Source organism: Meriones unguiculatus (assembly GCF_030254825.1).
Source record: "Meriones unguiculatus strain TT.TT164.6M chromosome X unlocalized genomic scaffold, Bangor_MerUng_6.1 ChrX_unordered_Scaffold_31, whole genome shotgun sequence".
Classification (NCBI taxonomy): domain Eukaryota; kingdom Metazoa; phylum Chordata; class Mammalia; order Rodentia; family Muridae; genus Meriones; species Meriones unguiculatus.
In genome coordinates this window covers 3157644-3169912 of record NW_026843707.1, presented here as the reverse complement: position 1 = coordinate 3169912, position 12269 = coordinate 3157644, and the positions used below count along the sequence as shown (strand labels likewise).

Below are 12269 nucleotides of genomic sequence, written 5' to 3'. Positions count from 1 at the left end.
GCTACAACTTTTCCCTTCCAACTGCATGTGTCTTTTTATAACCCACTGAGTCCATTTAGTTACACAAGTGTGTGCGTGGTTGTAGGATTGTCCCCTGGACAATAGGCAGCTTGTCTAGCAGAGACCAAATCCTCACTGTATCCATCTCTCAGCATATACCTAGGTATTATAGAACAGGCATGATATATTAATGTGCCTCTTTTGTTGAGTCTTTGAAAGTGTGTTCCAGGTGGTGGCACAGGCATATAATCTTAACCTTTTCAGGAGGCTGAGGCAGGAAGAGTACATATTCAAGGCCTTTCTGTCCCATAAAACAAGCTCAAGGCTAGTAATTCAGTAGAAGGGCTGGATACAAGACTGTACAAAAGGGGTGTGATGTAGATTTCTTAATCTGTTCCTGACTACATCCAAAGTTTTCAATAATTGTTAACTTCTGAAGCATGCATCTTTGATCTGCTCTTAAGCCAAATTTTAGTGAAATTATTTAGTTTATGTTCATCTTTATTAAGGCCTGTGGTTCTTGTTCATTCTAGTGAGTTTGATGTGGCAAAAAAAAGTTCAGAATCCTTTAGAACATTCTACAGAAAGAGGGAATCAAGGATTTATCGCTAATTACTGAATAGTATTCCATTGTGTAAATGTATCACAATTTTTGTATCCATTCCTCCATTGCGGGACATTTAGGTTGTTTCCAGATACTGGCTATTACGAATGAAGCTGCTACGAACATGGTTGAGCAAATGTCCTTGTGTACTTGAGCATATTTTGGATATATGCCTAGAAGTGGTATAGCTGGATCTTGAGTAAGCACTATTCCTAATTGTCTGAGAAAGTGCCAGTGGTTGTACAAGTTTACATTCCTACCAGCAACAGAGGAGGATTCCCCTTTCTCCACACCCTCTCCAGAATGTTGTCACTTCAGTTTTTGAACTTAGCCAATCTGATGAATGTAAGATGAAATCTCGGTGTCGTTTTGATTTTCATTTCCCTGATGACGAAGGATGTTGAACATTTCTTTAAGTGTTTCTCTGCCATTCGATATTCCAATATTGAGAATTCTCTGTTTAGCTCTGTACTCCCCCTTTTTTTTTTGCATTTTTTCTTCCAAATATTTATTTATTTTTATTATTAGTTACATTTTATTAACTTTGTATCCCAGTTGTATCCCGCTCCCTCATTCCCTCCCAATCCCACCTTCCATCCCTCATCTCCTCCCTGCCCCTTTCAAAGTCCACTGATAGGGGAGGACCTCCTCCCCTTTCATCTGACCCTGTTTTATCAGGTATCTTCAGGACTAGCTGCAAAATTCTCCTCTGTGGCCTAGCAGGGCTGCTCCTTCCATGGGGGGTGGGGAAGTCAAAGAGCCAGCCATTGAGTTCATGTCAGAAATAGTCCCTGTTCCCCTTACTAGAGTACACACTGTGATACTGATCTACCACAGGGTATATCTGAGCAGAGGTTCTAGGTTATGTCCATACATGGTCCTTGGTTGGAGAAACATTTCTTATAAAACCCTTGTACCCAGATATATTTGGTCCTTGTGGAGTTCCTGTCCTCTCCAGGTCATATTAACTCCCCCTTCTTTCATATTATTCCCTGCACTCTGCCGAAGGTTTGGTTATGAGTCTCAGTATCTGCTTTGATACACTGCTAGGTAGAGTCTTTCAGAGGCCCTCTATGGTAGGCTCCTGTCCTGTTACCTGTTATCTCCTATATCCAATGCCCATCCCATTTGTCTTTCTAAGTGAGGATTGATCATCTTACCCCGGGTCCTATTCTTGTTTATCTTCTTTAGGTGTACATATTTCATTGTTTATCATATCTTACAGGTCTAAATAAGTGAGTATATACCATATTTGTCTTTCTCCTTCTGGGATACCTCACTCAGAATGATCTTTTCTAGATCCCTCCATTTCCCTGCAAACTTCATGATTTCATTGTTTTTAATTGCAGAGTAGTATTACATTGTGTAAAAACACTACAATTTCTGTATCCATTCCTCTGTTGATGGACACCTGGGTTGTTTCCAGGTTCTGGCTATTACAAATAAAGCTGCTACAAACATGGTTGAGCAAATGTCCTTGCTGTGTACTTGAGCAAATTTTGGGTATATACCTAGCAGTGGTATAGCTGGGTCTTGAGGAAGCACTATTCCTAATTGTCTGAGAAAGCGCCAGATTGATTTCCAAAGTAGTTGTACAAATTTACATTCGTACCAGCAATAGAGGAGGGATCCCCTTTCTCCACAACCAGTCCAGCATGTCTTTTCATTTGAGTTTTTGAATTTAGCCATTTTGAAGGGTGTAAGGTGAAATCTCAGAGTTTTGACTTGCATCTCTCTGATGGCTAAGGATGTTGAGTATCTCTTTAAGTGTTTCTCTGCCATTCTATATTCCTCTAAAGAGAATTTTCTGTTTAGCTCTGTACCCCATTTTTTAAATTGGATTGCTTGATTTGTTGCTTTTTAACTTCTTTACTTCTGTATATATTCTGAATATCAGCCCTATGTCAGATATAGGGTTGGTGAAGATCCTTTCCCAGTCTGTAGGCTGACGTTTTCTTCTGACAATAGTGTCTTTTGCTTTATAGAAGCTTTTCAGTTTCATGGGTTCCCATTTACTGATTGTTGCTCTTAGAGCCTGTGCTGTTGGTGTGCTGTTCAGGAAGTTGTCTCCTGTGCCAATGAGTTCTAGGCTCTTCCCCACTTTTTCTTCTAACAGATTTAGAGTATCTGGTTTTATGTTGAGGTTTTTGATCCACTTGGACTTTAGTTTTGTGCAGGGTGATAAAAACGGCTCTATTTTCATTTTTCTGCATGTAGACATCCACTGGGACCAGCAACATTTGTTGAAGGTGCTGTCTTTTTTCTTTTTTCCATTGAATGCTTTTGGCTTCTTTGTCAAAAGTCAAGTATTCATAGGTTTGTGGGTTTATTTCTGGGACTTCTATTCAGTTCCATTGATCCTCCTCTCTGTTTCTATGCCAATACTTGTTGTTTTTATTACTATTGCTGTGTAGAACAGCTTGAGATCAGTGATGGAGATACCTCCAAATGATCTGTTGTTGTACAGGATCATTTTGTAAATTTTGGGTTTTTTGCTTCTCCATATGAAGCTGAGAATCTTTCTCTCTGGGTGTGTAAAGAATAGTGTTGGTATTTTAATGGGAATTGCATTGAATCTGTAGATTGCTTTTGGCAGTATATCCATTTTCACTAAGTTAATCTTACCAGTCCATGAGCATGGGAGATCTTTCTATCTTCTGATTTCATCTTCAATTTCTTTCTTCAGAGACTTGAAGTTTTTTCAAACAGGTCCTTCCCTTGCTTGGTTAGAGTCTCCCTAAGGTACTTTATGTTATTAGTGGCTATTGTGAAGGGTGTTGTTTCTGTGATTTTTTTCTCGGTCTTTGGTATACAGGAGGGCTTCTGATTTTTTTTTTCTTTTTTGAGTTGATTTTGTATCCATCCACTTTGCTGAAGTTGTTTATCAGCTGAAGGAGTTCTCTGGTTGAATTTTTGGGGTCATTCATGTATTCTATGATATCATCTGTGAATAGTGAAACTTTGACCTCTTCCTTTCCGATTTATATCCCCTTGATCTCCTTTAGTTGTCTTACTGCTTTAGGTAGGACTTCAAGTATTATGTTGAAGAGATATGGAGAGAGTGGGCAGCCTTGTCTTGTCCCTGATTTCAGTGGGATTGATTTAAGTTATTCTACGTTTAGTTTAATGTTGGCTATAGGCTTGTTGTATATTGCGTTTACTGTGTTTAGGTATGGTCCTTGTATCCCTGATCTCTCCAAGACTTTAAATATGAATGGGTGATGGATTTTGTCAAATGCTTTTTCGGCATCTAATGAGATGATCATGTGTTTTTTTTTCCTTCAGTTTGTTTATGTTGTACCCCCCTTTTAATTGGATTACTTGATTTGTTAATTTTTAACTCCTTGAGTTTTTTATATATTCTGGATATTAGCCCTCCATCAGATACTGGGGTGGTGAAGATTCTTTCCCAATCTGTAGGCTGTCCTTTTGTCTGATGACAGTGTCCTTTGCTTTGTTGCATTTTTCTTATTTATTTATTTAATAAATTACAATTTATTCACTTTGTATCCCAACTGTAGCTGTCTCCCTCATATCTCCCAGTCCTTCCCTCCCAGTGTCCTTTGCTTTACAGAAGCTTTTCAGTTTCATGAGGTCCCATTTATTGATTGCTGATCTTAGAGCCCATGCTGTTGATGTTCTGTTCAGAAAGTAGTCTCTTGTGCAAATGAGTTCAAGGATTTTCCCCAATTTTTTTCTAACATATTTAGTGTGTCTATTTTTATCTTGTTCTTTAATCCACTTGAACAGGGTAATAAATATGGATCAATTTTTTTTTTTCTACATGTAGACATCCAGTTAGACCAACACAATTATTTGAAGATGCTGTCTTTTTTTCATTGTATGGTTTTGGCTTTTTTGTCAAAAATCAAGAATAACATATAAACACACTAAAATCTGTACACCTAAAGAAGCTAAACAGGAAGACCCTGGGTAAGATGATCAGTCCTCACTCAGAAAAGCAAAGGTGACTGGAATCGGAAGAGGGAGAAAACAGGAAACCAGACAGGAGCCTACCACAGAGGGTCTCTGAAAGACTCTACTCAGCAAGGTATCAAAACAGATGCTGAGACTTATAGCCAAACTTTGGGCAGAGTGCAGGGAATATTATGAAAGAAGGGGGAGGTAGAAAGACCTGGAAGAGACAAGACCTCCACAAGGAGAGCAACAAACAAAAAAAATCTGGCAAGGATTCTTTTCTGAGACTGATACTGCAAATACGGACCATGCATGGAGATAACTTAGGGTCCCTGCACAGATTTTGCCCATGGCTGCTCACTTTTTAAGTGGGTTCCCTAGTAATGACAACAGGGACTGTCTCTGACTTGAATTCAGTGGCTGGTTCTTTGATCACCTCCCCCTAAGAGGGGAGGAGCCTTACCAGGCCACAGAGGAAAACAATGCAGCCAGTCCTGATGAGACCTGATAAACTAGGGTCAGGGGAAGGGGAGGAGTACCTCCCATATCAGTGGACTGTGGGAGGGGCATGGGAGAAGATGAGGGAAATAAGCTAGTGTTGGAAGGGTGATAAGGGAGGGGCTTATAGCTGGGATCCAAAGTGAACAAAATTTAATCATTAAAAATAAAATAAAAGAGTACATTATTATATAATATATATAACTTGGCCACTTGCTTATAAGAAGAACCTCCAATAAGGTTGAAAGGTACCTTGTTTTGTCTTGTTTTCAAAGATTTGAATATGATTTAAATGGAAGCATAGTACTAGTTGATTGCACATTGACTGTCAAGTACTGACTGCATACACTTCATTTCAGTGTTATTTTTATTCAGGATCATCTGGTATATTTTGGTTAATTTTTATTATGGAAAATAAAATACACACACATATGTACACACATACAAACACACAGAAAGCATAATACTGATTTACCTGTTGAAGTAGTCCTTAGGAGGACTGCTCTTCCCACTCACTGTGCTTATTAATAGATAAGTCTACTCAAACTTTTGCAGGTAGGTTCTACAAATAATTGGAAAGATGGACACACGTTGCGGGAAATTTTATACTTCAGTCTCAGAGAGTAAGATTTTGGCAGTATTATTAAATGGCAGATGTGAGCAACATTATGGAAACTAAGGGTTTTAATACTTTTTTTTTTGTACTTTCTTCTGCATTTCACCTTGACTTTTGTTTCCTATGCAGTTTTCTGTTATTACTGCAAGCACCTGTCTGACAAGTATAGATTCTGAGTAGAGTTTGATCAGCTGTTTGTTTTCTTCTCTAACACTTTCCACTACTACCTCCACAGAGAAAAAGGAAAACTTATAAAAAAGAAATGTTTACTAGAGTCAAGAGAAGTTTATGACTAAACAATAGGGGTGGGAGAAAGCTATTACTTGTTTCCTCCCTTAAAAAGTGAGCATAGTGGCACAGTTTAATTCCAGCACTTGGGAGGAAGAGGCAAGAGGATCTATGTGAGTTTGAGTTTGAGGTCTCTCTGGTCTACCTAGTGAGTTCCAGAACAGTCAGGGCTCTGTGTTAAAATAACAACAACAACAAAACCAAAAATAAAACCCAAACGAAATAAAAGAACAACAACAAAACAAAACAAAAACATGAGTGGGCCTTAATTTCAACTTGAAAAACTGAAGACGTTTGCTTCTAGGTTCTCTCATAACTAGGCTAGAACCAGCCCATAGATAAAAATAATCCACGTCTGGAAGGGGAATGTTTGGAACTTGAGCATTTTGATCCTTCTGCTGCCATGGAAACATGGATAGCTTCTTGGAGAGTCTCAGTCCTCTTGAGTTCTGGCTGTGAGAGCTAGTGACCTCATTACAGTTTGGATCACAGTTGTGGAAAGGCAGCTCCCAGAGAAAGTGAAGGACAGCCTCTTATGGGCCAGGGAACTGAGGGGTTTTATTAGCATTCTGAAATATTTTGCATATTTTAACAAGACAGTCATCTCTGAGCTTCAGCCCAGGACAGTTTCACATAGTTCGCAGCTGTACCACATCTTGAAGTTTCTTGTGCATCCTACATGATTTCACAAGGCAGACACTTATCTCTTCCAGCTGTAAGTCACAGGGAGTGATGCTGCAGAGTCTTAACCAACATATGTATATCAAAAAACACAGTTAATTCTCTAGTTGGACTTTTAGGCACCAGAAGCCTGCTGGAATCCACTGATTATTTCTGAATTCACTGATGATTATTGAATCCACTGATGATTAGTGGGTGGAAGTTCATATGGCTTGCTATATTGGAAAATACATTGGAAACTAGGCATTTTCCTTGCTGTTTTTTTTTTTTTTCGTTTGTTTGTTTGTTTCTGACATTCTTGCATCACTGGATGAGAATGGGTCAAGCTACGATCCTTCAAGAAGTGATGGCAGAAGGCTTTTTTCAGTGAGTTGGAGCTACAACGAAAGGGTTTCAGAAAGGATTAGCTGCAGGCAGGATGTGTCAGATTTAGAACGACTTGGAAGAACTGCTTTAAGGAAGCTGAAAGCACTACTAGAGCATGAATATTCCAGATGCTTGTCTCTTGATACTTTCCCACAGTGATCCACACCCTAAACAAATCATATAATCCTTGCTTCTCCCAACTGGAGCTCTAGCTTATGGAAGATGCCAATACTTTTTTTATAATTCTCTTTTTTTAATCATTAATTACAATTTATTCAATTTTTAATCCCTGTGGTGGTCCCCTCCTTCATCTCCTCCCAAACCCACCCTCCCTCTCTCTTCTTCCCTTATGCCCCTCCCCTAGTCCACTGATAGGGAAGGTCCTCCTCCCCTTCCATCTGACCCTAGCCTATCAGGTATCATCAGGACTGGTTGCATTGTCTTCCTCTGTGGCCTGGAAAGGCTGCAAACACCCCCCCTCCGCCTCCCAGAGAGGTGATCAGAAAGCCTGTCACTGGGTTGTTGCCAGAGAAAGCCTCTGCTCCCCTTACCAGGGAACCTACTTGGAGACTGAGTCTATGAGTTACACCTGAACCAGGGATTTAGGCCCTCTCCATGCATGTTCCTTGGTTGGGGTATCAGTCTCTGCAGGGACCCCCAGGATCAGTGATTTTGGCTCTGTTGGTCTCCTTGTGGAGATCTAGTCCCTCCAGGTCTCTCTATCATCCCTTCTTTCATAAGATTCCCTGCACTCTCCCCAAAGTTTGGCTATGAGTCTCAGCCTCTGCTTTGATACCTCCATCAGTAGAGTCTTTCAGAGGCCATCTGTGGTAAGCTCCTGTTCTGTTCCCTATCTTCTCCTGCTTCCAGTGTCTGTTGCATTTGCTCTTCTGAATGAGGATTGAGTAGGAAGATGACAATTCTTGATAGGACTTGTGTGAGAGTTGTATGGAGTGTCTGACATCATTTGGCCCCTTTGTTTGTAATTCTGAATAGAACCAGGAAAGTTGGAAATGAGAATGTAATTAGGACCATAAGAAGCCGTTTTTGGTTGTACAACAGAAAGAAGAAAGAAGAAAACTGAGTTGAGAGTCAGTTGAAAAGGAACATTAGGAAAAATGGGGGAAGGGGTGCTAATGACTTCTATTGAGATAATATTGAGATATTGTATTGTTGGTACATAGCTTCCATGTAACACTTTTTTTTAAATAAATGAATTAAAAATATTAGGATTGGAGGCTTATGCTTTATAAACTGCTACTGGCTGTTCTTAAGGGAAATGGGGCCGATATTTGGCCCAAAGTATGTTTTTCTGTTTTTCCACAGCTAATTTTATAGAGAGCTTAAGGGCTTCAATCATAGGTGTGTAATATCCATACTAGTAAATATAGGAAAAATCTTAGTGTGTTGCAGGTAGGATAGGGATCCATTTAATGCCACAAGATGACTCATACTATAAACTGGTTCAGAGCACCTTCAAGGTTAAACAGTGATTGCAGGGGTAAAAGAGACTAAGCAGTAAAATCATGATGTTGCAAGTAGAGAGAATAAAGGAACATAAGAATGTACCTGACACCTTCCTTTTTAGCCCTGTCTTGGCTATCAGATTATAATGAAAGCAGGTGCCCAGTGAAGCACTGCCACATAGGAACACGATGGGTACCCAACACAGTGGGTACCAAATAACCTTCCAAATTGAACTGAAGGCATGGCCAAATTAGAGCTGTGCTTTTTTGAGTGGTTTTGATGAGTCTGGGTTGATCACAACCCTTCAACTCATTATTTCTTAGAGTGTGGTCCATGGACCAACAGCATCAGTGAGACCTAGAAGCTTGTTAGAAATATAGATAGTTAAGATCTGTCCAAGGCCTATGGAATTAGGAAGTCTAGAGTGCGAGGGGGACTGGGAAATGTATGTTTTAAAATTAGCCTCCAAATATATTCAAATTTGAAAAATCATTGATCTCATAGTAAGGACTCTCAGGCAACCAAGAATCCACTGAACCACAGTTAGACAGTGTTCAGTCCTGCTTAGGGTACCATTTCTAAAAATGTAGGACCTCCTAGAATGGTCTTTGACCCTGTTAATATAAAGGCAGGTAATATTTCTAAATCTTCTTCAACAGTGTTCATATTTTGCTTATCATTAATAAGAACAACACTAGCCTATCTAACATTAATTATGATAATTAATGAAATCTCTGGTGTAATAGGAGCTAAATATAGCTGCAACACTTTACAGTGGCAGCCTCTCAAGTGAGGCTTTATTGATTAATTACTAGCCAGCCACCCTTGGAGTATGTATTCCTGATTAAGACAACTGACCACCTCTCCAGTGTTTTGTAAACTAACACACTAATACATCATGTTGCACTGACTACATGAAGGTTTTTTTTAACTCTTAAAATTGACAGTGTTAAAACATAATTTAAATACCATAAAACACTCTCATTGTAAGTACAGTTTTGGCAAACATACAGTCATGTAACCATTACACCAATAGAAATACATGCTGTAATCACCTTGATCATATCTGTAGGCTCCTATGAATAAAATTTTCTACTTCTACACTATGGTAGATTACTATTTGTTCATAGGTAGGTTTAACTTGTATAATTTTATGAAAAATATTTATGTAAATCTAGTATGGTTTTTAGATTTACTTTTTCGTGAATTTTCAATAGTTATTTTCCTTTTTTTTTTTTTTTTGTATGTCACTATCTATCATGTGACTACCACAGGTTGTTTGTTTTTCTATTATTTTGTTTTCCAGTTGGGGGATCTTATGGCTAAATCTGTGGACCTACACATTCTAGTCTTTTGTGAAAGTGTATTTTTTTGGTAATATTTATAAATATGGGTCATAAGATATATGTATATTTAATTTTGTAAAAAACTCCTAATCTGGGGATGGAGAGATGACTCAGAGGTTAAGAGCACTTGCTGCATTGGCAGACAACAATGCAGGTTCATTGTCTTAGTATGGTGGCTCACAACCACCCATAACTCTCGTCCCAAGGCATCTGACACCCTTTTCTGGTCTCTTTAGGCACAAGACACACATGTGATATACAGGCACACACAGGCAAAACACTCATACACATTAAATAAAAATAAATAAACCTTTAAAGAAAAAAAGAATAAGAAACTGCTAATGAAACTTTTCAAAGATTTACTGTTTCATGTCACTCAGGTTGTTCTATACTGCCAGTCTTTAAAAATTTATCCTGAATAATGTAACATAACTTAAAGATATTCTTTTTTCTCTCTAATTTAAATGTAGGCCCTTCCTCTGAAAGACTCTACCTAGCAGCTTATCAAAGCAGGTGCTGAGACTCATAACCAAACTTTTGGCAGAGTGCAGGGAATCATGATAAAAAGGGGAGTTTGTATGACCAGGAAAGGACAGGAGCTCCACAAGGACAACATATATCAGGGCATAGGGGTCCTCTATGAGACTGTTTCTCCAACCAAGGACCATGTATGGATATAACCTAGAATCTCTGCTCGGATGTAGCCCATGGTAGCTCAGTATCCAAGTGGGTTTTCTCTAAGTAAGGGGAACAGGAACTATTTCTGACATGAACTCAATGATTGGCTCTTTTACCTCTCCCCACCCCCCCGAGGGAAGAACAGCCTTGCTAGGCCACAGAGGAGGACATTGCAGCAAGTCTTGAAAATACCTGATAAGCTAGGGTCAGATGGAAGGGGAGGAGGACCTCCCCTAGCAGTAGACTTAGAAAGGGACAGAGAGGAGATGAGGGAGGGAAGGTGGGATTGGGAGGGAATGATGGAGAAGGCTATGGCTGGGATACAAAGTAAATAAGCTGTGATTAATATTAAAAATATTTAAAAAAAATAAATGTAGCCCCTTATATTTGGTTTCTGCAAAGACCACAGAGTTAATAATGTTGATCCGGATGACTTAGATGTAGATTGAAATAGTCCTGTTCCCGTATACTAGAAGTAGTGTTATGGATAGCATTTGTCTGTAGCAATTAGTTATGCTGTCTTCCTTTTGTTCATTTACTCAGTCTGTCAGTCAATTCTTTGGCTATATTGGATCTGCATTTTCAGGGAACAGTTGTGTATTAAGCTCCTAAGAAATAGTAGAGGTGGCAGGGTTCTTTTCTTTAAGGAGCTTTTGGAACTGAGTTTCTGAAACATACATACATAAAATCCCTAGAAAAGAAACATTGCTATGACAAGGTTTGTGCATACTTGAATACGGGTGTAGTCCATACATAGCCTCCAGTTAGATGACTTGATTTTCAGGACTTACAGACAGGTGGCTGTAGAAAATAGTAGGCTAAATTGTTGAGTTGTTACTCAGTGTTGAATATCAGAATTATACCTTAGACTGTAAAGCTAGTCATCAGAGAAGCTTCCTCTTGCAGCAGTTTGGAGCAAATATAGAGACCCACAAGATATTATGGAGAGAGAGGGAGAGGAGAAGAAGAAGAAGAAGAGGAAGAGGAAGAAGAAGAAAGAAAAGAAAGAGAGACCTTAGAACACACAGCTCTAAATGAAAATTCTCCATCAAATCCCTCAACTCAGAGTTCAAAGAGCACCAGGAAAGAGAAGGCAGAAGGCATTTAAGACCCACAAGGGATGGAGGAAATGAAAAACTAAGGCCTTCTAAACTGAGCAAAACCTCATACAAACTCTCAGAGACTGAAGCAGCTAGCCCAGGCCCTGTATAGGTCTGCACCAGGTCATCTGTATATATATTCCAGCTTTCAGTTTAGTGCTTTTATGAGATTCCTGAATGAGTCACTCTCTGATTCTTGTGCTTTCTCTTGACCTGTTTTTCCTTTGTTGGTCTTTCTTGCCTAACTTTGACATGATAATTTTTGTTTTATCTTACTATATTTGTTTTTGTTATATTTAAAAAAAAAAGTGAATGGAAAAACAAATGAAAACCTAGACAGCAAGCTAAAGGTTAATAACTGTTACTTATATCTGCTGGGAAAGGAAAAATCACTTTCCCCATAACATTGGAGAAATTTTACTTAACCCTAAGTGAACAGAACAGATTTCTTATTTAATCCTAACTGAATAGAATTTCACCTTGTAAAGCTTGGGGCATGGCACAAGGTTTTTTTTTTTTCTAGTCTATTATTTTGATTTTTGTAGCTGTTGGCAAGCCATCAGGGGTTTCCTTTGTGCTTTCTGAGGAAGTAACAAATGATCTTTGTCTTTCTCCTTTTTTCTTCAGCTGACCTGAATAATGTCAGGTTCTCCGCTTACAGGACGGCCATGAAGCTCCGAAGACTGCAGAAGGCCCTTTGCTGTAAG

General features: G+C 39.0%; 1 protein-coding gene across 10 annotated transcripts in view; it reads left to right on the top strand.

Moving 5' to 3' along the window:
- The window catches only part of Dmd (dystrophin), a 2365055-nt gene that overhangs the window by 2216817 nt on the left and 135969 nt on the right, over positions 1-12269 (top strand). For all 10 annotated transcript variants that reach the window (XM_060376797.1, XM_060376795.1, XM_060376794.1 and 7 more), the window contains one exon: positions 12190-12264. In XM_060376797.1, the coding sequence (XP_060232780.1) occupies positions 12190-12264 (75 nt within the window). The remainder of the gene's footprint in view (positions 1-12189; positions 12265-12269) is intronic.